Below are 23,934 nucleotides of genomic sequence, written 5' to 3'. Positions count from 1 at the left end.
GGACAGAAAAAAATGTTAACCACTTTGAAATATATGCCAAAAATACCAGATTTCAATGTAGCATATATACAATTGGGCTCTCTGTTTGGGATAATGGTAGTTTAAAAAAATGCATGAGGAATTCAGTTTTATGCAAAGCTAGAGTATAAATTTAAAGGGTAAGATATAGCAATCAATACTTTTTATGAGAAATGGAAGAGGCAATGAAAGTTCAGTATCTAAAGTGATAGAAATGGGAAATATTCTAGCAATTGTCTAATAGATTTCTGGAGTTTAGTTAGGAACATATTTGAGTATGTTTTTGGGGTTAAGATAAATATATCCTGTGCTTCATGAATAGTACGCATAAAGTTTTCACTCATTACAATGTGAAAGCTTTTTACCAAATAACAAAAATATTTTCTCTGTGTTCCTTGTTTAACAGGTATTAAAACGTTGTTTGTATTGTAGTGGTATCCAGAGATCATTGCTACAGCTAGGGCTTTTCATGCCAGCTGCTGTATGAACACAAAATGACAGGCAGTCCCTGACCCAGAAAGAAATAGAAAGAAAGCAGTGACTTGCACAAAGTCATGGAGTAGGTCAAGGGTAGAAATGAGAACAAAACCTGAGTCTTCCAAGCACCAGCTGAGGTTCGTTCTCTCTCCATACCATGTAGCTCTTTATTTACAGCATTTAACTTTAGAGGTGGGAGTTATTTTATTTCTACATTAATGCCAACATTTTAAATTTCTTGCACAGCAGAGTAGAATGTGGTTTTCTATCACATCTTTCAAACTGAAAGCTTGTGGAAGTAATTAGAAAAAGTTAGAAAACAGATCAATGGAAAAGAAAATCCAAGCAGTCAGTGCATGTGTGTAGTCTCCCTCTGCAGCCAGTGTGTTGGCACTTCCCTGTCTTTGGTGTTCAGCTCCTGCTGGGCAGCTCTGGCTTGTGGCTCTGGGACCCACCCATCAGTCTTGGTGACAGGCTACGGGACAAGCAGAATGCGAGTAGGACACAACCTATTTGAGGTTAGAGTGGCTCTAAGCATGTGCAATATATTTGCATGCTGGTCACAAGGGAAAATCAGTGTGCAAACAGCTGCATTCTCATTTCTGCATAGTACTTGATTGAGGAGTGCCAAAGCAATTTCCTTATTTCCTTGTTTCTGTGTTTTTTAGTGTCCCTGTGACCTAGGCATACTGCGTGCTGGCTCCCAGAAGGGCCAGCAGCCATGCAACAAGCTCATCTTCGCCAGCAACAAGGCAGGGGGGAACACGTGAGGCTTTTAGCCCAGCCTTTTACTGACAGGCATCAGTGAGAAGCAGAACGTGGAAGCAGAACATGGAAGCAGAACCTTTCCTTGCAAATCATACACTGAAACAGCATGTCTTGAGGGACGGTGAGGAGCAGTAACAGAGGTCCAGAAGGTAGGAAGCACATGGAAGAGGTAATTAACCTCCATGTAATTTAGTGTATTATGTTACATCCACTTAATTTAGTGATAGGTTACCTGGTAGTGTCCCATTTTGTTCCCTTGTTCATTTTGCCCAGCAAGAAGACAGTGACTGTGGCACACTTCACTGACACAGATTAGTGCACCAAAAGCAATGTATTGAATGTGTTCTGTGCAAACTGTTGAACATATGATCTATAATCACAGGTATTGTAAGCAATGTATTAGCCTATGATTAATCAGTATTTCAGTGTTATACAAATTTCAGGGAAGGTGAATTAGGGTAGGAGATTTTGTATGACCTGTCTGGTTGACTTGTCCATCATGCAGTGGAGTCTGGGGGATAGAGGTGTGTGCTGGGGGGGTCTCAGGCCAGCTGAGGGGAGCTCCAAAAGCTGTCCTCCAGCATCCTGACCTTATACCCCTATTACATGTGGTTTGCCATGTTAAGCAAGGAGAGGGCACACTGTTACAAGGTACACAGACTGAGATACAAGCAGGGCTATGAACTGACATGACTCTGCAGAAAAGCAGAGAAACTTCCAGTGGTTCCTTAAGTTTCCAAAAATATGAGGAATTTTTTATACATTTGTATGGTCTCTGTGCTTTTGAGTACTAGGCTGCACATGGTTAGGCATAGATAAGGTGAGGGCAGTGTCAGAGGCATAGCTACAGCCTTATCTGGCCTGCGCTGCTAGGGATAGTTCTCATCATTGATCAGAGGATGGCTACCGTACCATGCCTCGTTCTGTTGTCTAGTCTTGCATGACCACTCTCCTTCTTCAGCAGGCAATGCTTGGGCCATCCTCCAGAGGTGGCTTCCCACATGTGGGCCCATGTGCATGAACCATACAGGTGTATGTATCTACGTGTGTGTATGGAATGAAACAGATGAGTGTGTAACGAGGTCTGGGACTGTGCAAGTGTAGGAGTGAAGGAGGTTCAGGGAGACAGCTGCGTGACTCCTTCTCCTTCTAGGCAGGTCTGTCATTTCTGGCTATAGGAATGGTCTGTTTATTCCATTTAACGATACTGACCTTTGTGTGGAATAGGTTGGCTTGTTGCACAGCTAGGATTTGTGGCCTTTTGGGACTTCAGTTATTCAGAAGACTCTGGATATTTTTCACTGCATCAGACCCAAAGAGAGAGACTTCTGATGACCCAGTTGCCCTTATAACTCGTTTGCCCTTTAACTTTTGTCAGTCTAAGTGACTTTAAATTTAGTCATGTGTTAGAGACTCTAAATTTGAAGGAAGTTCTGAGGATAAAAGACATTTTATGGCAAAAAGAAACTGAGCAGTTTTGAAAGTTTCTGCCTTTGTATTGCCTGTATTTAATGACAGTCTTGAAGAGATGCTAATTTTAAATTTCTAATGCAAGTTTTAGAAATAACTTCTCTTGAGAAGTTAAAAATATTAGTATTTTGGATCTATTGGAAGACACGTTGCCTCAAATTATATTTTCTTTCACAAGAGAGAAGATTTTATATATATTACTTATTATAAGATGTTACTTAATCTGTTCCTGAAAGAGCAATGGGTTTCTTTGTTGCAGTGTAAGAAATTGTGCCCAAATCTTATTTGATTTTGTAACACTCAGTCTCGTTACACAATTTATTTTAACTAAATAGAGGGTTAGTACAGGAGATGATCTGAAGGATACTTACAGATAAATGCACTTGTTTTTTTTTTTTGTCCCTAGGTTGTTCACTGGAATGGGTTGCCCAGAGAGGTGGTGGGTGCCCCATCCCTGGAGATATTCAGATCAGTCTGGACAGGGCTCTGAACAATGTGGTGTAGCTGTAGGTGTCCCTTTTCACTGCAGGGCAGTTGGTCTAGATGGCCTTTAAGGGTCACTCCCAATTCAAATGATTCTATGAATGAAGTTGGCCTTTATGGATTCCTTTCAACTCAAATGTTTATGTGATTCTGTGACTTGTGGTGGCCCTGATTCTGCAGTGCTTATACCTGCAGGTAATTTTAAGCATGCAAATGTTTATGTTGAGTTGTGCACATCATCTGGATCTTGGGACTCAGGTTGTTTCAACTTGCACATCATCACTGGCATGAGCTCTGAAAGTTTTATTTGTACTTTCATATCTCCATTATCTGCAATGAGAATGTGACTAAAGCCATAGTCTGGAGACACAGAGGCTGTGCAGGTGGCCCTGTAATTGAGTGAATAGTTTTGTAAATACACAAGCTCCAAATCCCGTTTGCTTCCCCTTGGTTCTATTGACTCTAAAAAAAAATAAATGAATAAAAAGAGAGAATTTAGTACTTTTTATGGTAAGTTAAACAGTGCTCTTCCTGACTTCATGCAGGAAAGGGATTTGCTGAGTAAGAAAGTTCTAATTTCACACAGTTGTTTTTCACAGTAAAGCTACATGAAGTACCAGGCATGAGAGCAATGAGAGCATAGTCGCATTAATGAAAAATAGGTTGTGATAAATTATTCAAGTAGATGAAATTACTTTGGATTCAGATGAAGTTGAAATTTAAGGGCCAGATCCTTTTCTCATATAAAATGATTCAGTTTCATCATTTTCAGGAAAGCAGTGAGAACTTGTATTGTTCAGTTGAGAGAGTTGACTCCATAGTATTAACTATGATCGGCAGCATAAGCAGTCATTTAAAACTCTGTGGTACATATTTCATCTACTTTAGGTGACAGCCATAAGGTGAATCTTTTAAATTCTGACATGGCATAGCCTTTCTTTCGAGATCTGTGGTGTGATTTTAAAGCAGGTGAGATAAAAGCTGTGCGTCTCCAAAGGCACCTTTTCTCTGATATTACAGGAAACAATGTAAAAATATGCCCACTAAATAAATCATCAGGGACTTTCAGAATAGATCACATCCTTCTGTCTTAAAACTTGTATTACAGCTCAAGATGTTCACCTGAACTCAGCTTCTTTTGTTCCGCAATTTTTCTGTACAAGGAGGCATATGTAAAGAAGACAACTCTGAAGGAGACCCCCCATCGGATGCTCTGTGAAGACAGAGAAAAAAGCTCCTCTTGACTTGTGGTGTAGCTCTTTGAGAAGTTGAACCTTCACTGATTCCTCTCTCATCTTCAAGGAGGAGGAGGAGAGGAAAGAAAAGGAATGACTGAGAGCTGTTCCTTTGCTGAATGTAATTACCAGCAAACTGTAAATGTAGCTGGCTTTGCAGTAGCTTCTGCATTTAAATACCATGGCCAACATATTTCTGTGGAGGAAATGTACAAATCTGGCTTCTGCTTCTCTAGGATAAAAACTGAGTTACCTTTGTCTTTGGTTCAAGTGCAGGACAGCAGAGGGATGCATAGACTGGCGTAATGGGTTTTTAAGAACATTGCTGAAGTGACATGGAACTGTGACAAGTTACATCTATAGAAAACGTGTCCCAAACTGAAGAACTCCTGTCAAGATTGTCTGCAGTATGGAACTCTAACTCCAAAACGTGTTCTACCAAGTAGCAGGTACTGAGGCCTACTGCTATAATGAATGGAGGGAGAAGGCAACCTCTCCAGAGGCTGGTTCCTGGCTTAGGCAGGATAAGTCACCTAGATGTGCTTCTCTCTTGTCTGAGAACCAAAGGGTGACAGCTCCTTTATCTTTGTGATTAGTCCTGTGCCAATTGTTAGTTAAGCTGAATCTGGACTTTAAAAGTGTGGCGTATAGCTCTAATTAAGACACAAATGCTCAAATTGAGTCAGCCTGGCATAGCCATCTTAACACTGCATAGTCCTTGCTGTGGTGAAGATGCATCTTTATCCCCATATGATCCCCTCCACCATCCCCTTATGTGCAGATGTGAGGAGGAGTGACAGTTTCTCCTAAGTGAGAGTGTATTCAAATGTCAAGAAACTTTATTTTTAATGTGTTAAACTATATAAAATCCCCTGATAATATACCTCATAAATGGTATGAGACTAATTAGTAGAAAGTTAATGAGAGTGCATTCACAGAGGTTATGTCCCAGGGGCTCATCAGTCCTCTGGAAAACATGGAAAAGGGGTAAAAGCTGCAGACTGCATTGTTTCTCGAGCACTGGCCATTAATTAACTCAGGAAGGGCAAGTTTAGAATGACAAAATGAGGAGATAACTGTTAAGAGACTATGAACTTTGTCTCTCTTTTCAGCCCCTTCTGTCTCCCATTGATGTGCCTGGGCTGGCACATACTTTTTTACTGCTGCATCAGCCTGCCCTGGCATCAACAGCCATGCTATGGCTCCATCCAGCTTTCTCCACTTTATGTCTCCAGCATGCTGAGAAATTTGAGTTCTGATGGTTTTTCCAGGAAAGATGAAGGTCAACTGGAACAATATAAAAGTCCTTTTGACATGGGTCCTCGAGGTTATGTGGGCTCCCAAGTCCTTTCTACCGTAGGGTGTCAATTGCCCATCTGCAAAAGCAGCAAAGAGCACTTCTCTATTGATGGTGCAATATTAGGAATGTAAGTCTGTTTTAGGCTTCTGAGTGCTGGTGTACAAAGGTATCAAGTGCTGTGATGGGGACTGAAGGGAGAACATTGAATTACATTACTATGATAGCTGAAGTGGAAGCTATTGTACTGACTACCTGCGAAGGGATCCAAATGGCAAATTTGTGTTCTGGGTTACTTAAACTTGAATAGGAGTGTTAGGCCTCATTCTTAAATCTGAGTCATTAGGATCCTTCCCTTGACTTTAATAAGTGTCTACATTGTGCTAAAAGTTGAACCTTGAAATGAAACCTTGGCATTTGAGTAACAGAGATTTTAAAAGTATGAATTTACAGTTCATCAAAATATCAAGGAGACAGAGCTGATGAAACAACACCTATTCTGTGTACTAAATTATAATGTACTTAGTGAAACACAGATTCCTCTTGAAAGAAAGGAGCTATTGAAAGCCACCCCCATGTAGAACAAGGGTCATCCATTTGCACAGCTTTTAACAGTGGCCACTTACATCTGAACAACTACAGGCTCTCTCGCAACATGACAATTCGAAGTGTTTGGGGCAAATGCAGCTGAAGGAACACAGAGTCAAATCAGAGTCAAATTAACGTTTGCTGCAAAAGAGGCTGTACTGATTGCAGGAGCTGGTTGGAAGAGAGTACAAAATGATCAGGTGAGGCAAGGATTTGCGGTGACTGAAGTATAACTGATGAGAAGTCAAATAAGATTAAAAAAAAAAAAAGAAAAAGAATAGCACTGATGTCAGCTGTCACAAAGGAAAAAAGATTATGAACAAGCAGATGTAATGAAACAATAGGGATGTTGCAAGTAACATAATTTGAACTCCATGCCAATCTGAAGTTGATCAGACCATTGTGAAGAAAAGTCATGGATGGAGTGCCAAGGAGGAAGGAGTTCTTTTTTCCTCTCAAATTTTACAGATCTCCTTCCCTTTCTTATTTGTCCAGTGTTCCTAAATGTAGCCATTAATTGTATCTCAGCTACCTTTGAATTTATTTCACTAGCCATATTACCCTTTGATTTTTGCTTATGCTTAGCCCAAACTTTTCCTTCCTTTGCTTACGGCCATTACTTCTTTTTCTGTTATCTTTTGAGACTTGGTGTGATTTCCTGCCTTCATTTACATTGTTACCTTGAAGGTATTTACAGGCTATGTTCATTTTCCTCCTGAGGTTTCACTTTTCCACTGCGCTGCTCTCTTCAGTTTCTTCTCTTTTTTTCTCCCATTGTTTCTCTAATTTGTTTCCTCCCCATCTTTTTTAATCACCAGTACAGCTTAGAATCTTGACTAATTCTATATGTGAACTTCTATCCTGTACATTTCAGGCTAATACTAAGTAGTAGAACTTACCTTGAAAAGGTTTGAGGGGCATTTCCACAAAGTACAGCCTGATGTCACCACTTTGGCACGCTGTCTTGTGCTTTTAGTGTCCATCAGAAGAAAATATCTTCTTTTGCTATGGCAACTGCTGCAGTGGTGAAAAAGATAAAATCTGTAGCCTTTTTTTTTTTTTTTTTTTTTTAAATAGGACTTTATATTCTTATTGCTTTGATTCTTTACTGGCGTGTATCTACTTGCAATCAGCATGAGCTTGCATAGTCTGCAGAATTTACAGTCCCTGGCTGTGTCTGGTGTGTGCACTTAAACAAGCATGGAAAACCTGTGCTCTGCACTTAAAAATACAAGAGTGACATTCAGGTCACATTTTGTGCTTCAGATGCTTTTCCTTTCTGTTTTCCTATCAAGCGCTAGGCAAAGTTGCCAGCTGCATGTAAGCATGTAAAGGTTCTACCAAGATTTAAGTGACTTGGCTGGCTCAGCTTCTAATCCTTAAATTCTTGATTTGTAAGAGTTTATGCCCGAATTCCTTTGGCTACCTGCTACCTGGTTGAGTTAAACTTGCTGGGTGGAAGCTGCCCTTTTCTCCATGCAGCACTAGGAGTGGCGGGGCCCTGCTCTGCACCAGCCTGCAAACAGCCACAGAACAAGATTGAGGCAATACTAAGGAACGGTACAATGTGGATTGCATGCAAAAAAGGCCAAGCAAAACAGATATTGTGCAATCAGCTCATCTCATGAGGAAAGAGTGAATAACTGATAACCCGCAACACCTAGCTAGTTGATCCAAGGTGATGCAAACAGTCTGAAAAAATATCATAGAATCATAGACTGGCTTGGGCTGAAAGGGACCTCAAGGATCATTAATCCCCAACCCCCCTGCCACATGCAGGGCCACCAGTCTCCATATCTAATACTAGATCAGGCTGCCCAGGGCTTCATCCAACCTGGCCTTGAACATCTTCAGGGACGGGCATTCACAATTTCTCTGGGCCGTATCCCCAAACAGAGTAATAGGATGGAACTATGAAGAGTGTAAGAATGCAGTAGTGCAATCTCTGGCCGCGTATTTGTTCCCCGGTTAAAAAGATCATCTGATAGAGGGATAGCCACACTCTGAAAATGTGCCTGTATAGCAATGCGGGGCCAGAGAGGAGGAAGCTCAAGTTGATCAGGGAAATAAATGTGTGTGGCAGCCCTCAAACTGAAGTCAATGCAGCTCCCAAGCCCCCCCTGTTGCTGTCATCCGCAGGGTTTGGTTTCAGTGTTGTGAGAAACCCTAGGCAATCTTGCACAAAGCAAGTGAGAAAATGACAGCCCTGTGATGATGCAGCCAGTTTTCCGGATCAGCGTGATTGTAGGAGAGCGCTGTACTTAGTTATATCGATTTGTCTCTGAGAGCTCTTTCAGCCATATAAATCTCATCGAAAATCTTTAAAGATCTTGCCCCAGAAGGCCACTATGTTTTCTTTCTCAGTGAAAAGAAGCAGAGCCAGGAATTCATTTCTCAGAGTTTCAACTAGAATGGTCCATTTATGAGGCAGGTCTGAATGCATCTCTATTTTACATTTCAAAACGTTTAAAAACGGTGCTGTACTTCATGATCAACCTTTACTACTGAGCAGTACCACAATGAGCTGCATCTGTCTCCTCTCCCTTTCTTTCTTACTTCAAGGAACCTGAATAAAGAAAATCACCTTTCTTTTGTGTGTGGGAATTCGAAGGAGCATTGTGCTTTTTGTAGCTCAGCCATTGAATGGGCACCGTGTTATAGAGATACTGTTTGTGCCACTCTCGTTAAAAAGACTGGTAGTGTTTCCCCAGTTAAATTCTTCTTCTAGGATAACTAAAATGGTTTTAAAAATAAGTATTTGGAATCAAGCATCAAGTTTTTCAGTTCAGCCAGAGATAAGGAAACCCAAAATACAAATACATAGTAATTCTCCATACAACTGTCAACAAGTCTGAGTCATAAACTGTCTTTATGCTTGGCAGACTCGTTTGTTCTAGCATATAGAAGTAAATAAGAGAAAACACAGGAAGCATAACCTTTTTTGAAAACAAAAATAGCCCTTTGAAAAAATAAATTATTGCATCAGGTTTATCTGTAGCACAGAAAGAACCTGCTTGTGTAAACACCTCACGTGTATGATTTTTAAACTGTTCAGGTACAGAACAGCTTGTATGCTTGGTCTTTAAATGTATCAGTAACACTAAATGTTTGATAACTTTATTACTTTTCCCCATTTGATAGCCTGGTAAAATGTTCCCTGCCTTATTCTGTGCTCTGCACAGATGCAGCCGTCTGTCCACATGTGGTAATAGAAGACTGGGGACTTTGTTTCCTTCCTTTTTTCTTCTAAACAAACTAACTCCAGGACCTTTTACTACCAATACATACTAAAGTGTTATTTATTCACCTAAACTATGCAGCTCGAGGCAAATTAAATGTGATTACAATGCAGCAAACAAAGTTAACTTCATAAAATCAGGACATGGCAAAGAACATCTGTTTAGACAGCCTTCCCCATACAGGTGCGGAACCACTGGCAACAGCAGGAGAGCATTGCATTAATCCAGAATGCAGTAGGAAATTAAGCAGGCCCTCATTTTGTCACTTATTCAGGGGAATTCCGGTACATTTGCACAGAGCCAATCTCAAAGAAGTGAGCACCGTCACAGTCCCTCCAAACGCAGCAAGTTTGTGGACAGGACATTAATTGTGTTAATGAACCCTGTCCTAGAGTATGCGCATATGTTGATGAGTTTACTCTCCAAAGGTTCTTTGCACAAGTATGCTTATACTGACTTCATTGTGAATGATGTGAAGCTGTTACACTAAATAGATGAGAAATCTAATGCAGAAAAGCAGCAAGGCTATGAGGACTGTGGCTGACAATTCACAACACCACAGGTGGTAATTTCATCATGAGAGTGAGCTCTCATACCTGCAGCACATCAGCACTTACTCTGATATACCTGGTTCCAGTTATTTGCCCTGCACAACTTCATAACACTTTTCAGTGTGATATGAGTCATAAATGACTGGAAGAGACGATGGGAACTACAGATAACATTCTTTAGAAAGATTTTTCTGTTCTTCACAAGTGCAAAAGTATTTTCTCAAACAACTCTATTTGAATCCTTGTTCTGGAACTGAATTAAAAAAGGCACCAAAGTTGCCCAGATTTATGCATACTTTTCTTCTTATGCTTCAGGAATAGCCTTTAGCTTTGGTGAAGTGGCAAACTGAAATTAATTATAAAAGTAAAAATCAGACGCCTTATGAGCCCCCATTCTAGAAATAAATTCCATTTATTTTGGAACAGTCTTCGGGTTTCTGATTTTTCTTTGCTCAGTTCTTCTGTGCCTGAGCTATTAATGGTGCAGAGTTATAGGAGAAAAGTAAACACGTCCACTGACAGTCCAACTTACATTTCTGTCAGGGACAGCATTTCTTCAACCTCCCTCAGCACTCCTTTATGTTTCCTGCATTTCTTTTTGGTGAGGCAAGCACAAGCTCTATTCTGTTTCTGTGGTTGGTGCTGTGGGGCTCAGGGCCTGGGAAGAGTACTAGTTGACGGCTGTTTTCACCAGAGAAAAAGAGTTTCCAAAAGCTCCTTTCTGGACCATCCCTTCAGTGCTGTACTCAACGCCCGGTACCTGGTACATGCCCCAGTGGCAGAGTGAGATATGAGCAGTCTGATAACATTGACAGAGGTGTCAGTGAGATGCAGCTATGCCTCCGGCAGGGCTTCAAAACAAGAGGTGGAAAGGATGATGAGACTATGCCATCATTCACAAAACAGCTTTATATGTGTATGGCTAATATATAGTGCACATTTATCAATGTATGTAGGCTACACAGCAGATAGAAGAAAGGAGATGCCAAAACAAGAGACAAATGAAATCAATCTACAGTTCAGCTTTGGTCCCGTTACTGTAGCTGTTGAGTATGCAGGAGGAGCAGCCAGAGCCAGCTCAAAATGAGGACCATCTGCACTGGGGATGTGACCTGATGGCAGAGCAGGGCAACAGCTGACATACAGTGAGTGGTTGGTTTTTTTTTGGTTGTTTGGTTTTTTTTTTTTTGGTATTGCAAGGTAACTGTGAGTAACAAAATGAAATCTTCTTACAATGGTTTATATATTATGGTCTTTCTGCCGGATATCTTTCTTCACACACAGTGCCTTCATTTCATAGCCCTCAGGAACAACATCTATAATGTGAATCCCTCTGCTGCAGTTCCTCCTGGCCATCACACAGTTAACACACATTGTCTTCCAGGCGTCCCATTTCACTCCTGCTGGAATCAATGATAAAATTCTGACTGTGCAAGCGATCGAGCCCATGGGCCAGATGGATATTTGGTATCAAAACATTTGAAAGGCTCTTACTGCAATAAAGAGCTATATGAAGTATTTGCTCTAAAGAAAAGTACCAATCTCTTTTCTCCAGGGCATCTGCAATCAATATTATATTACAGGTTGATTAAATACCAAGATATTAGAACGGTGAATCTCAAACTTTAGTTTTGACTTTCTTCTGTTACTCAAAAACAACTGTAAATGTTGTTTAGAGAAATGTTGACAATATCAGAGAACAGAATCAGAACATCACCATAGCTGCTACAGTTGAACATTTGAGCTTTGCTAGGGGAAACAGTTGTTATTGGTTCTGTGCCTGGAAAATGCTGCTGGTGGGTGGAATGTTAGAACTTTGTGGGCAAAATATTTTGCCCATTTGCCCTGTGCTCTATGCATGTAGGTAGTGGAACAATTTCTGTGCAGAGCTTCTTAGTTTAGTGTCCACTGTGTATATAAGAGGTGAGTGCCTCTGAAAAAGCTGGTGACAGCCATGGGGAGCCAAATAGAAAAGTAAAAATGCATTACGGTTCACAAATCTGAACTGAAAGGTTTGTCTAGTATTGGATTTTGTAGCTTTGATGCATTGGCATTGTGATAAATATGAATAAGCAAGAGACAGAAGGCCACATGAAGAGACATGGCTAATCCAGCCATCATATGGAGCAGTAACAGGTGGGTTTCCCCTCTTGCAACTTTTATTCCTTTTATTTCTTTAGGCTCTTTGTCTTTAATAACAGGTGTTAGGTTCGTGTACATCTGAACATGAGTGATGAAGGCTGGGACTGGAGTGAAGAGAAGGAGGTGGAAAGTACCTGGCTCTGTAGTTAAGCTGTAAAGAAACTGGGCCATCAAAATGCCCAGCGGTGACAAAACAAAGATGCATCTGGCTCAGTGTTTTGTTTGGTACATGGGGGAGAAAATCAAATGCAGTGAGGGACAGAGTGAAGAGCACACCGTCTGTGAGCCACCAGTATGCAGACTTGCAGGAACGAATGCAGCACCAGAAATTAAGCTGGACAATTAGACCCCACTGTATGCTGCCACTCCACCATCTTCCAAAGTGCCTCACTCTTTCCCTTGCCAGAGCTCTTTCATTCACTCCATTTTTCAGTGTCTCGTTAGCAAAGCTTATGTTTGTTCTTTGGGATGTTTTTGGTCGTATTATATTTTATTAAAGGAGGTTTGAGAGTTTGTTTGTTCTAATAAGCTGGAGCTGTAATTGGGAAATGGGTTAAGCTTGCTTCCAATTAAGATAATTGACGTGAAAAACCCAGTTGTGTCCTGAGAGAGAGAAAGAAATAAGTTCCCCAGCTGAGTTATAGAATAGAACAGCTTTGTTTAACATCGTAGGTAGAAGCAGATGTTTAGAAAAACATGTAAAAGCAATCAGAAGGGGTTTTATTCATTTGTTTATTAATTAAGATGCATGCATGAGCAGCCAGCCAGCTAAGTTCTGAGTTAAGAAAAGCAAAGTTCCAGCAAGGGGTACAAAGAAAGCTATGTATGGAGATTCGTGCCTTTTTATGTTTGAGGAACCACCCCAAAAGTTTTGGGTTTTTTGTTTTTTGTTGAAGATTCAAGTCAGTGTGCCTCCTTGCATACAATCTTCCTTGATTATGTTCTGATCCTACTAAGTCTCTTCTCTTTTGCTTAAATGAAGTAAAATGCGTCATAATGTATTAGGCTGCACCTATCTCCGTAGCTTATGAAAGCATGCATGGGATTGTGCACTCCATGGACTGACATGATTGAAATATATACTGAAGTCTTGGGCAGATCTGAAGTAGACAGTGACTGACTGAGAACTTCTGATGATGCTGAAGTTTGCTTTCTAATTTGTGGGGAATAAGGAAAGTAGAATAATCTTTTCTGACAACAGGGACAGAGCACCTTGAGGGTCAAACATAAGGAGGGCAGTGGCAGAGAACCTGTTGGTGGGTACATACTTGGTTTGGAAAAAAGACATTGTAGAGGGTTGGTGCTTGTTGACAGTCAGCTATGCTAAAATATGGAATGATGTAGTGCTGTTAAGAGGGAACATTTGAAAGGCTTTGGATAAAGATGTAATTTTATTAATTTTATTAATTTTCCTTCTTTTCTGCTTTTTTTTTTCTTTTTCCTTTTTTTTTTTTAATTTTATTCTTTTTATTTTTATAAGGTCTATACCTTATCGTATACAATGTCAAAAGTAACATCATGTCATATTTAAATTGGAAGGACAAACATTAAACTCACTTGGTTGCTCATATAAATGATCATTCCTGCAGCTCTGATGAGAAGATTAAAGACTTCGTGAAACATGTCACTATTTTCTTTGGTTTCCTTGTTTGAGCTATCTTTGAAATCCAGCAATTACTGGTAAAACTTTGGTTTTTAAAGACACTGTAGGCATTAATGGCTCATCTAGTTAACTTGTCTCTGTGATAACTTCAACAGTATTAATGAAAGTTGAACTTTTGGAGTGTTAGTGATTTGTGTGTTGCTTGTTGTGGGGGGAGGTATTTTACAGAGATAAAACTGGTAGGTGACTGTCTGAGAATCAGATATGTTTTCTAGCTGAAATACTAGCCTCTAGCTGAATATTCGTTCTAATCGATGTGCTCTCTTGAGAATTCAAAGAAGAAACCTGTCAAATTCTCCTTTCCAGTAGAGAAAGGTAGGAGGGCCCCTCTGTTCTGTTCCTGGCACTCAGAGCTCCATGTACACATGCACGGCCTGGACAGGTGTTCTCTTTGCTGGGTAAAAACAGGCTGGATGGACAGGCCTAGAGAGTGGTGGTGAATGGAGTTAATCTCAGCTAGCAACTAGTTGCAAGTGGTGTTCTCCAGGGATCAATTCTTGGGCTGGCCATCTTTGATGTCTTCACTGATGCTCTAATGAGGTGATTGAATGAACCCTCAGTAAGTTTGCTAATGATTCCGAGTTGGAAGAAAGCGCTGATCTACCTGGGGCTAGGATGGACTTTCAGAGGGACCTGGATAGGCTGGATCAATGGGCTGAGGCCAATTCTATGAGCTTTAACAAGACCAAATACTGGGTCTTGCACTCTGGTCGCAACAACCCCATGAAATGTTACTGGCTTGGGGCGAAATGGCTGGAAAACTGCACAGAGGAAAAGGATCTGGGGGTGTGAATTGACAACCACCTGCATGCGAGCCAGCAGGTGGCTAAGAAAGCCAGTGGCATCCTAGCTTGTATCAGAAATTGTGTAGCCAACAGGAGCAGGGAGGTGATATTCTCTTTGTACTCAGTTCTGGTGAGGCTGCAGCTCAAAGTACTGTGTTCACTTTGGGCCCCTGGATACAAGAAGGACATTGAGACCCTGGTATATGCCCAGAGAAAGGCAACGGAGCTGTCAAGGGTCTGGAGCTTATGTGTCTTATGGAGAGTGGCTGAGTGAATTAGGATTGTTTAGAGTGGAGGAGGCTCATGTGAGACCTTATCACTCTCTACAACAGTCTGAAAGGAGGTGGAGGTGAGGTGAAGGGTGTCAGCATCTTCTCCCACGTAACAGTGATAGGACTTAGAGGTAACGGCCTCAAGCTGCACCAGGGGAGCTTCAAGTTGGATATTAGGAAAAAAAAATTCTCCGCAGGAGTGGTAAGGCACTGGAACAGGCTGCCCAAGGAGGTGGTGAAGTCAGCATCCCTGGAGGTATTAAGAGATGTGTAGATGTGGCACTGAGGGATGTGGTTTAGTGGGAATGGTAGGGATAGGTTGAAGGTTGGATTAGGTGATCTTAGTGTTGTTTCTCAAATTAATTAATCAATGATTCCATGAACCAGGATTCCTTCTCCTGCTGCTGCTAACGTCTTAGCTTAAAAGAACTCAAGCTTATGTTTTTTGAAATTGTGTAGGGCTGCTCTAAGCACAACAAGCAGCAGAACCCAGAAACAGAACATCTGAAGCCTCTCTGTGTTGGCTCCTGTGTGACCTTACCACAGGGTGTGAGGGAAGGAGGGGTGTCCTCCACCTGCAAGGCTTTCTCTCTGCAGTTTGGTGTTCAGACAGTGAAATAAAAAGAAGTGAATGCTTTTAGTTACTATGTAGACCTGCATATTTATAGCTTTATGAACTACTGTTGAATATTCAAAAAAGATGTTTCAGGCTAATTATATGTAAGTTTTCTTCCTGAAGTCCACCAAAGATTGCAGGTGAATGTTTAAGCTAATTACTATAATTGGTTACAGGCATTTCTCAGTTCATTTACAAGCTACAGGTGCTTCTCACTGTTAAACTGGTTGTTCTTTTTGGCTAGTTTTAATACTTCTGGTGAAGTACTGCTTTGCTGTACTTCTCCCTTTCTTTTCTTTGTCCTTGTATTTAGAAATAATTTTAAACACAATCAAATTTTCAGAGATGTAGGCAGATATTCAGATATTTCCTTTAGAAAATGTTAAATGAATAATTCTATCTGGAGGTTTTTCTACTTATGTAGAAAGACATTGCAAATGGCATTTGTCCTCTCCTTAAATGAACAAAGAGGTTTTTTTGTTTTTGTTTTTTCTTGGACCTCATACATGAAAGAAAAATAACAGTGCCATTTAAATTCTATGATCTTTACATCCTACAGGAAAGGTATTCTATGTGCTTTATTCAGGTAAAGCTTCCTCTGGCTTCCAGGGAAAAATTAGTTAAAATTTGTTAAATAGTTAAAATATAATAAAATAATAATAGCTAGTTAAAATTTGGCTTGTGTTCATGGATTAATATCCTCCTGATAGTAAGCATTCTCTAAATGATGTTTTCTGAAATTATATCGCTCTTTTGGGATGCCTCACTAACCATGGGCAGTGATCCTACTGCTTTTACAGCATGTTGCAAGCCAGACACTTACAAATTATGTTTGAAAGACTGAGCCAGTCTGTTGCTCTAATGCAATTGCAGAATCTTTCTGAAGGTATGGCGTTATGATGGTTGTGTAGATACAAACCATAGATTGAGAGAATTAGGGAGAAAAAAAAAAAAAAAGCAAGTTAGAAAAAAAAAACAATTTATTAAGTAGCATCATATAAATAACTTGTTACAAAAATCAATTTGCAAAAAGGCAAATTCACTCTGTTTGTGAGAAATTGTTGTTCAAATTGGTTTCTCATTAAATCCTTAAACCCGCTGCCCTCCTCCCCCCAAAAAGAAGCCAGTACAGTGAACAAGAAATATAAGGGAGAGAGTGCACACTTGCCATCTGACCATAACAAACTGCCCATTCATGCTGCAGAAGAGGTGATGGTTCCAGCATGGATCCCTCTGTATTACAGGGAAGCTTCTAGGTGTAAATCTTTTGGGTGCCAAAAATATTATTGCCCGCAAATGTTTCTCCTTGATGACCAGGTCCATCTGATGTAAAGCTTCCCCTACAAGAGGGGATACATTGCGAGAGGCTGTGTAGCTGGGGCTTACCAGCAAGTAAATCTTCCCAAGGTCATGGCACTGGTTTCAATATATTCTCGGATGTATTTTTAATTAAAAAAAATCAATACCGAAAAGCATTTATTTTAAGGGTTTAAAAATCACAAATCGCAATAAGAGTTTGCCAGATTGATTTAGCTCAGTAACACAGTTAAGATGCACATAGCATTTATTATAAGGCCTTTTTTCTTTTTTTTTTTTCTTAAAGTTTAATTTTCAAAGCAATGAAAGTAATCACAGAATTGAAACAGTACAGTGATTCTGAAGAGTTTTTATATGTCAAAATCCAGAACAATTTCATGTTTGCACTGTTGTTTCTTTGTTCTGTTCACCTGAATGCTTAATAATACTATACATTTGTTCCTTTAATAAACACTAAGGTAATAGATTGTAGAAAACTAAAAGCTTATAGAAAGTGTCTCCAGGTATATTTACATAAATAGTGCAGTCTCATAGGAAAGGTCAAAAGCCCATGGGAGTGGAAAGGATTAATCTATGTGTGAGACTTACGCCTTCTTGGTCAAATTAACTTTGTGAAAGGAGAAATGTGAAGTTTGCAGCTCCTTTTTTTTTTTTTTTTTTTTCCTCTTCCTTTTTAAAGAGAGAAGACATGCAGAAAAAAATAAGAGCAACTTCTGTAAAAGCTCCTTTGAAATCTAGCAACTTTATGTATAATGTGACAGCTTTGTGGCTTTTAAGTGCCGTGGGCCTGCCTTGCATGTGAGTGATTGCCTCCCCCCAATTCCCACCCTGTGCAATTCATTTTCCGTTCTTCTGCTTCAGCTCTCTGACTCTTGAACTCCTTGTAACCCCAGAAAAGGCTTTTGGATACCTCCTGCTGAATTTATGAACTGTTCAGGGAAGTGTTTCATATATGATGAGGGCAGGTCTGGGCTGAAAAGTATAATATTGCAAAATGATGGGCAGGATCAAGATTGTCTCAGCTGTGCCTAAATAAAACTGCTGAGAGGAAAGACTGGCATTAAAGTGTGGAGTTGGCTGCTGTGTTTTTCCCCTCCCGGAGCAATGCGCAAGGCTGTAGGCATTAAATATACTTTTGTTCTTCATCTCTCTTAAATAGAGAAACAACCTCTAAGGAAACAAGTCTAATGAAAAAAAAATCACGGAATCACTGAATGGTTGAGGTTGGCAGAGACCTCTGGGTCCATCTGGTCCAACCCCCCAGCAGAGCCACACAGAGCTGGGTGCTCAGGACCATGTCCAGCTGGCTTTTGAAGATCTCCAAGGAGGAGATTCTACGTAATCTCTGGGCAACTTGTGCCAGTGCTCTGCTGCCTGCACAGTGCTCAGTTCTTCAGTTGTATCTCTGACATTTGTTGTGGGAGGTTGTGTTTTCACAGGTCTGAAGGGTTGGAAAAATACCCTGCCTTTCACAACTTACAAAACAGTTCATGCTCATCAGAAATAGGATAACGATTGTGAATTTGTCAGCTCTTATTTGACAGAGGAGCTCAGACTGCAGTGTTAATTAAAACACAAATGGGCAGGGGATAGCAACACCGATTTGGGATAGTGATTCTGTAAAACAGTTCAGTATTACTTATAGCCAAATGAAATGTGGAGAGGTTTAAAACAGATGGTGGCAAGAAGAGCTGATAGTGTCCACAGAAGTCACCTGCTCGGAATCACTGTCCGTAACCCACTGAAAAGAGTGTGGAACACCATCAAGTTAGATCTGGTGCAGAAATTTAGAATGTTTTAGTAATCATCATGAGAAAGGGTCTGTCTTCTCTAGAAATTTGCATGGAAATAGCCTTGATTTAATTTGCTTTGTCTGAGAAGGATGGTGTCTGTCTTGCTATCCACGCAAATCAGCCTCTGGCTTCTATAGGCAATCTGGAAGCGGCAGAGTTACTGTGTGCTGTTGTCTCTGATCAACGTGGATAAATCAGACTTTGAAACATGTCTAGCTTCAAAATTTCATTTGTCTTCTTTTTTATTCATACTGTGTACACACATTCCTAAAGCTATCTCTCTCTGCTTTACTTCTTTGTGACTGTTGAATTTTTGTAGGATTAGAAATGTCCAGTTAATGGTTTTTTTTAGTTTACTTTTGTCGGAGAAATGGAAATATTATGCCTTGTAATGCAGCCTATTGCTTCCAAAACTGGATTGTTCGCAAGTTGCCTTTCCCATTCCCATTTAACAACTATGTAATACCTTCCCATAGAATGAACTAAGGCCTGGCAGCTAAAAAATATCAGAAAAAAAATATGTTGTTTAGGCCAAATATAGAAAATACTGGTGTTGGTACATGTGCAGTGTTTCTCTTCTGCTTGGGATTTTCTTAGACATCTTTTACAAGCAGTGTCTGGAATGCATAACTTTTTTTTTCTTTCCATGATTAGGTAGTGTATCCACCCATGTCAAGTCTGGGAACACATTTCAGTCCTGTGGTACTGCCAGCTGAACTCTCAGGAAACCCCCAAATTCCCTTGTTCAGAGCTCACTGCAAGTTTTTGTCTTGTTCTCTTCCACAGGCTGGTCTACTAAGGGAGATGTCCTGGCACAACTGTGTTGGCAACATGTCTGGTAGCATCTGGTTTGCTGTATCTCCCTGTACTGTTGCTGCTGTGGGATAGACTGATTCTTAACCTGAAACAATCATTATTCTGAGTAAAAATCCATTTTACAGAATACAGTAGCTGCTTTGGGAGTTGGGTGGAATAGCTATACTAGAAACCTTATTCTATCTCAAGTGTAGAAATGTTATTGTTCTGCAACAGAAGGGCTGGAAACATCCCCCATGTAAGCAGGTTTTTTTATGTTAACTCCACTGAGTTCCTTGGTACCTTTTAATAGCTCCCCTGTTGTTAGAACAGATACTTTTCCAAGTGAAAAGCCAACTTTATTATTCATCTCTACCTGGCGTGGCTAAATTTGCTTATAATATTTATTCTCTTCAAATGGGTGTGGTTCTTAGAACAGCAGGCTTATAACAGCCTTGAAACTCACTTCATAGCCCCTAATCTAACACTTGCTGATCTATAAATGACAATTCTAGCATTGTGTGAAAGTACTGTTAAATACTCATTTCTATCATCTAGCACACCAACATGCAACAAGGTGCAAAGAAACACTACTGCAAAGTTTTCTATTCACTGCAATATGGCACTTTCAATATTTAATATGCTGTACTGACTTTATAAATTGCACTTTGTGGTACTGCCAAGCAAGAAGAAAAGACAGAATTAAATTTTTCTTGTGAGAGATGCTAAGTCTGTTTAAGTTGCAGGAAAAAAATAGACCTTAAGACCTAGATGCATAGTAAAGAATTTGGATGTGAGTTTGCCTTGAGTTTTCCTAGGAGAATCCATTTGCTATTGAGACAGCATATCTGTGGTGACATTATATGATTTTATATATTATACATTTACACAACAGGCATGAGCAGCCTCTCTATTATATATTGGGACGCTCCATGGACAAGATAGAGCCAGCTTTCAACAGGAAAAGGGAAAAGAAAAAAAAAAAAAAGAAAAAGAAAAAGAAAAAAAAAGGAGGAGAGGGAAAAAAAAAAACAAATCACCAGGTCAGACCAAGTCACTGTACTGACCTGGTGGAGGTTGTGTTAGCTCCCTCAAGAGCTGACACAGGCAGTATTCATAGGGGATCACTCCTGTCCCAGCTGCAGACTTGTGACAGCAGTCCCCTCTAAACAGTGAGTAGAGGGTGGTTAGAGAGGCTTTTGAACTGCAGGCCTGTAAGGCTTGGCAGCCATCTTTGCTGTCCCCAATGGTCTGAGGAGGGTTAGGATTCACTGACTGGCTCTCAGCATCCAGCTCTACTCTGAGCTTGTGATTTGCTACAGGCAGCTCTATGCAGAGGTGGGCAAGGAGCAGGTCTGTGGCAAAAAGGTCCCCTGAAGGGTGCAGCATCTGCAGCAGCTGTATGAGGAGAGTGCCTTGTGCTGAGGAGCCTGTGGCAGGTGCTGCTGAGCTTCTGCTTCTCCTCCCACATGTCTGAAAGCCATTGAGGAACCAGGCGGTTCTTCTCCTGTGCCAGAACCAGGTTTTGGGCAGATTGCCTACAGGGTGCTCTGATTTCCAGGAGGCCACAAAGGGACAGGCTTTCAAAGGCTTTCATAATCTCAAATTGTGAAGGAGAACTGAGGAGAAAAGGAGAGTACGAGAAGGGCCTAGCTGTGTCACTGTCATCACGTGGGCACACCAGGCTCAGCCCCACCATGCGTTGGAGCACCTAACCCATGGGATGCAGGATGGGGGCTCAGCTCCCTCTGAAATCTTGCACTTCTGTGCTCTGAAAACCCATCTGAGCTACAATGTGGGCACTTACAAAGCACCAGCTGCCTTTCCCTACACCCGAAGACACGTAGTGCCTTCCACTGCAGAAGTGTCCTTCCCAACACTGCTGGACACTGCAAAGCAATTCACTCCTCCTCTGAGCTGCAAGTGGGCCCACAAAATCAGAATTTCTGTCATCATGCTTGGATGTGTCTAAAACTCTGGAATCTTACCACTCTCTTTATTTATTACCCTGAAAGTAATGAATTCCAAGGATTAATTTTTAATCCTTTTTAATTTTCTGTTTATTAACTTTTTTCCCTCATCTTTTATTTTTAGAGTAAATTGGAGCTGTTTAAGATTCACTAAAGATTTGAAGGGGGAGAAGAAAAGAAATAGATCCATGCCTGTAATTCTAGTATTAAATACTGTTTTAAAACTAAGTACACGAGATCAGTTATTTATGAGGTATATTAAAAAAAAAAAAAAGAAAAAAAAAAATCTTCCCTCAGTGCTCTGCTTTAGGCCATGTCCTTCTTTTGGGACCCAGGAGGGCTTTCAGCTCCTGGAATTGGATATGTCTGATGGCTACCCGTTCGGGTTTTTTCCATCTAGCCTCTCCTAAATGACTTGGTATAAAGAACAGCCATAGGACAGGTTTGACAAACCAGCAGAAAGAGCAAATGGTACACAAGCTGTAGAGGAAATTGTTCTGGCTTGAGACTGTGACATCTCCCCCCGCTCCCACCGCTGGACAAAAATTACTTAGCTTGGCAAAGCAGATAAGCACACCCACTGAGAGACTTCTGATTAAAATGTCACCTTCTGGTGAAGTCTTTAACAACGTTGGCTGAGTAGTTTATTAAAAGAAAAAGAAAAAAAAAACCCACCAAAGTTATATACCCTGCTTTTCAGTCCACTAGAATGACAATTGATTTTTGCTTATTTGTGCATTCAGGGTTTGAATCTGAAGGGGGAAGAAAAAAATTGCAAAAAAAGCATAAGAAATTACTTCCTCTGGTAGAGTGCCAGCCTTTTCCATCTGTAAAGCATTTTCTGAGTGACTTATCTAATTCTTGCAACATCCTGATGAGGTAGGCATTATTTCCCTACTTTACAGCAAAACTGGGGAGAGAGTCAGTGAGAAGGAACCCTGGGCTGCCACCAGGGGAGCTCAGGACATAGAAGTTCTCCTCCCTCCTTTGCAGTTTCTTCTTTTGACTCAACGGTCGGTGATGACCTTGGAGCTGCAGCAGCCCTCCTACACTTTGGAACAGGCAGAAGTAGAAAAGCCTGAGTCCTGCCTCCCCAGCACAGTGGCCTTTAACACTGGCATGCATGTGGAAGCCATCGCAAATACAAAGAAAAGCACAGTTACTTTCTATTCCTTCCTCCAAGTCATGGTCTAATATGGAGTCTAGGTTCCTAGAAGCCATCTAAAAACAAGGTACTGGGGCTACTGACCGCACACACATGCATGCACTCACATCTCTCCAGCAATGCTAGGTCAGAAGAATATATACATAGCAGTCAATGAACTATATATATGTGTGTTAATACAATTCAGTGCATTGGGGGCAATGGCAAGTTCTGGAAAAACACTTAGATTTAAATGACCATTAGGCCTCTCTAACTTCCTCATGAGTAAAATGTGTTGGATGTTTTTTCTCAGCTGACTCTACTTTGTATAATAAACCTTCATTCCATCACCACTACTTTTGACTATAATACATAGGTTAAACTAGGGTACCTCATTACATTGGGATGTGCAATACACAATCAACAGAGCAGTTGTCTGAGCTGAATAATCTGAATACAAGTAAAAAGAGCAAGTGAGCTTAAACAGTAATATACTCCAATTTACAATATAAGCAGAACAAGTAAAAATATTGCTCCCCATCTGATCTTTTTTTTTCCCCTCCACCACTGCTGTGCCTGTAAGGTTGGCTTGATAAACTTGGATGCCCTAAAAAATAAGAACTTTGCCTCTTGGAAGCTCATAAAATGATACTAGAAAAAGTTTTCTGACAGCTGATCCACACTGCAGTCATTAGACAACTGGAACCGTTCGAACAGAGAACCCTTTCACAGAGCTGTGGAGAAATAGAAAGAAATAGCCACTTCACGTATCTCAATGCTGTTTCTGAAAATGAAGGAGGGAAAAAAAAGGCAACGTATTAAGAGTCTTTGTCACTGTCCATTGAGCCATACATATCTGCCAGCTTTTTAAACCGCGGCCCCCAGTCACTGAGGTAATCATAGTCCTGGTCTCCATCTGTGGTCACCGACTCCAAGGAGCTGAGGGACTCTGCCACAGAACCATTACCTTCGTATGCGTAGGTCGCTAACGAGTCATACGGGGGGGCTGCTGGGTCTGTATCATTCTCCTTTAACCTTTGGTTAATGAAATCTCTGACATCCGTGTTATCTCGGGCTGTTGCAGTCCGCCGTGGCATAAAAAGCGTTTCTGGCACAATGTCTCTGCGTAATTTATTATCATCTATGGCTTCGGGGTTCCTCAGCGTGCCGATATCAAATGCCTGGGTGTCTTCCTCTCCACCACCTTCATCATTATAACTGACAATGTTGTCTCTGATGTCTTCTTTGGAAATAATCAAAGGCTCTTTTTTCCTTTGCCGTCTCAGTGCTGCAAACAACACCACTGTAACT

At 40.7% G+C, this 23,934-nt stretch overlaps 1 protein-coding gene across 3 annotated transcripts in view; it reads right to left on the bottom strand.

The window, feature by feature from the left end:
• Positions 1–17,181: 17,181 nt before the first annotated feature.
• Positions 17,182–23,934, bottom strand: part of CDH6 (cadherin 6) — a 102,447-nt gene continuing 95,694 nt past the window's right edge. For all 3 annotated transcript variants that reach the window (XM_048938969.1, XM_048938967.1, XM_048938968.1), the window contains one exon: positions 17,182–23,932. In XM_048938969.1, coding sequence (XP_048794926.1) covers positions 23,442–23,932 — 491 coding nt within the window. In that variant the 3' untranslated portion in view covers positions 17,182–23,441. The remainder of the gene's footprint in view (positions 23,933–23,934) is intronic.

The sequence above is a fragment of the Lagopus muta genome, chromosome 3 (genome assembly GCF_023343835.1).
Source record: "Lagopus muta isolate bLagMut1 chromosome 3, bLagMut1 primary, whole genome shotgun sequence".
Classification (NCBI taxonomy): Eukaryota; Metazoa; Chordata; class Aves; order Galliformes; family Phasianidae; genus Lagopus; species Lagopus muta.
The sequence above is the reverse complement of the archived record's forward strand: the minus strand, read 5'-3'. Positions and strand labels throughout refer to the sequence as shown.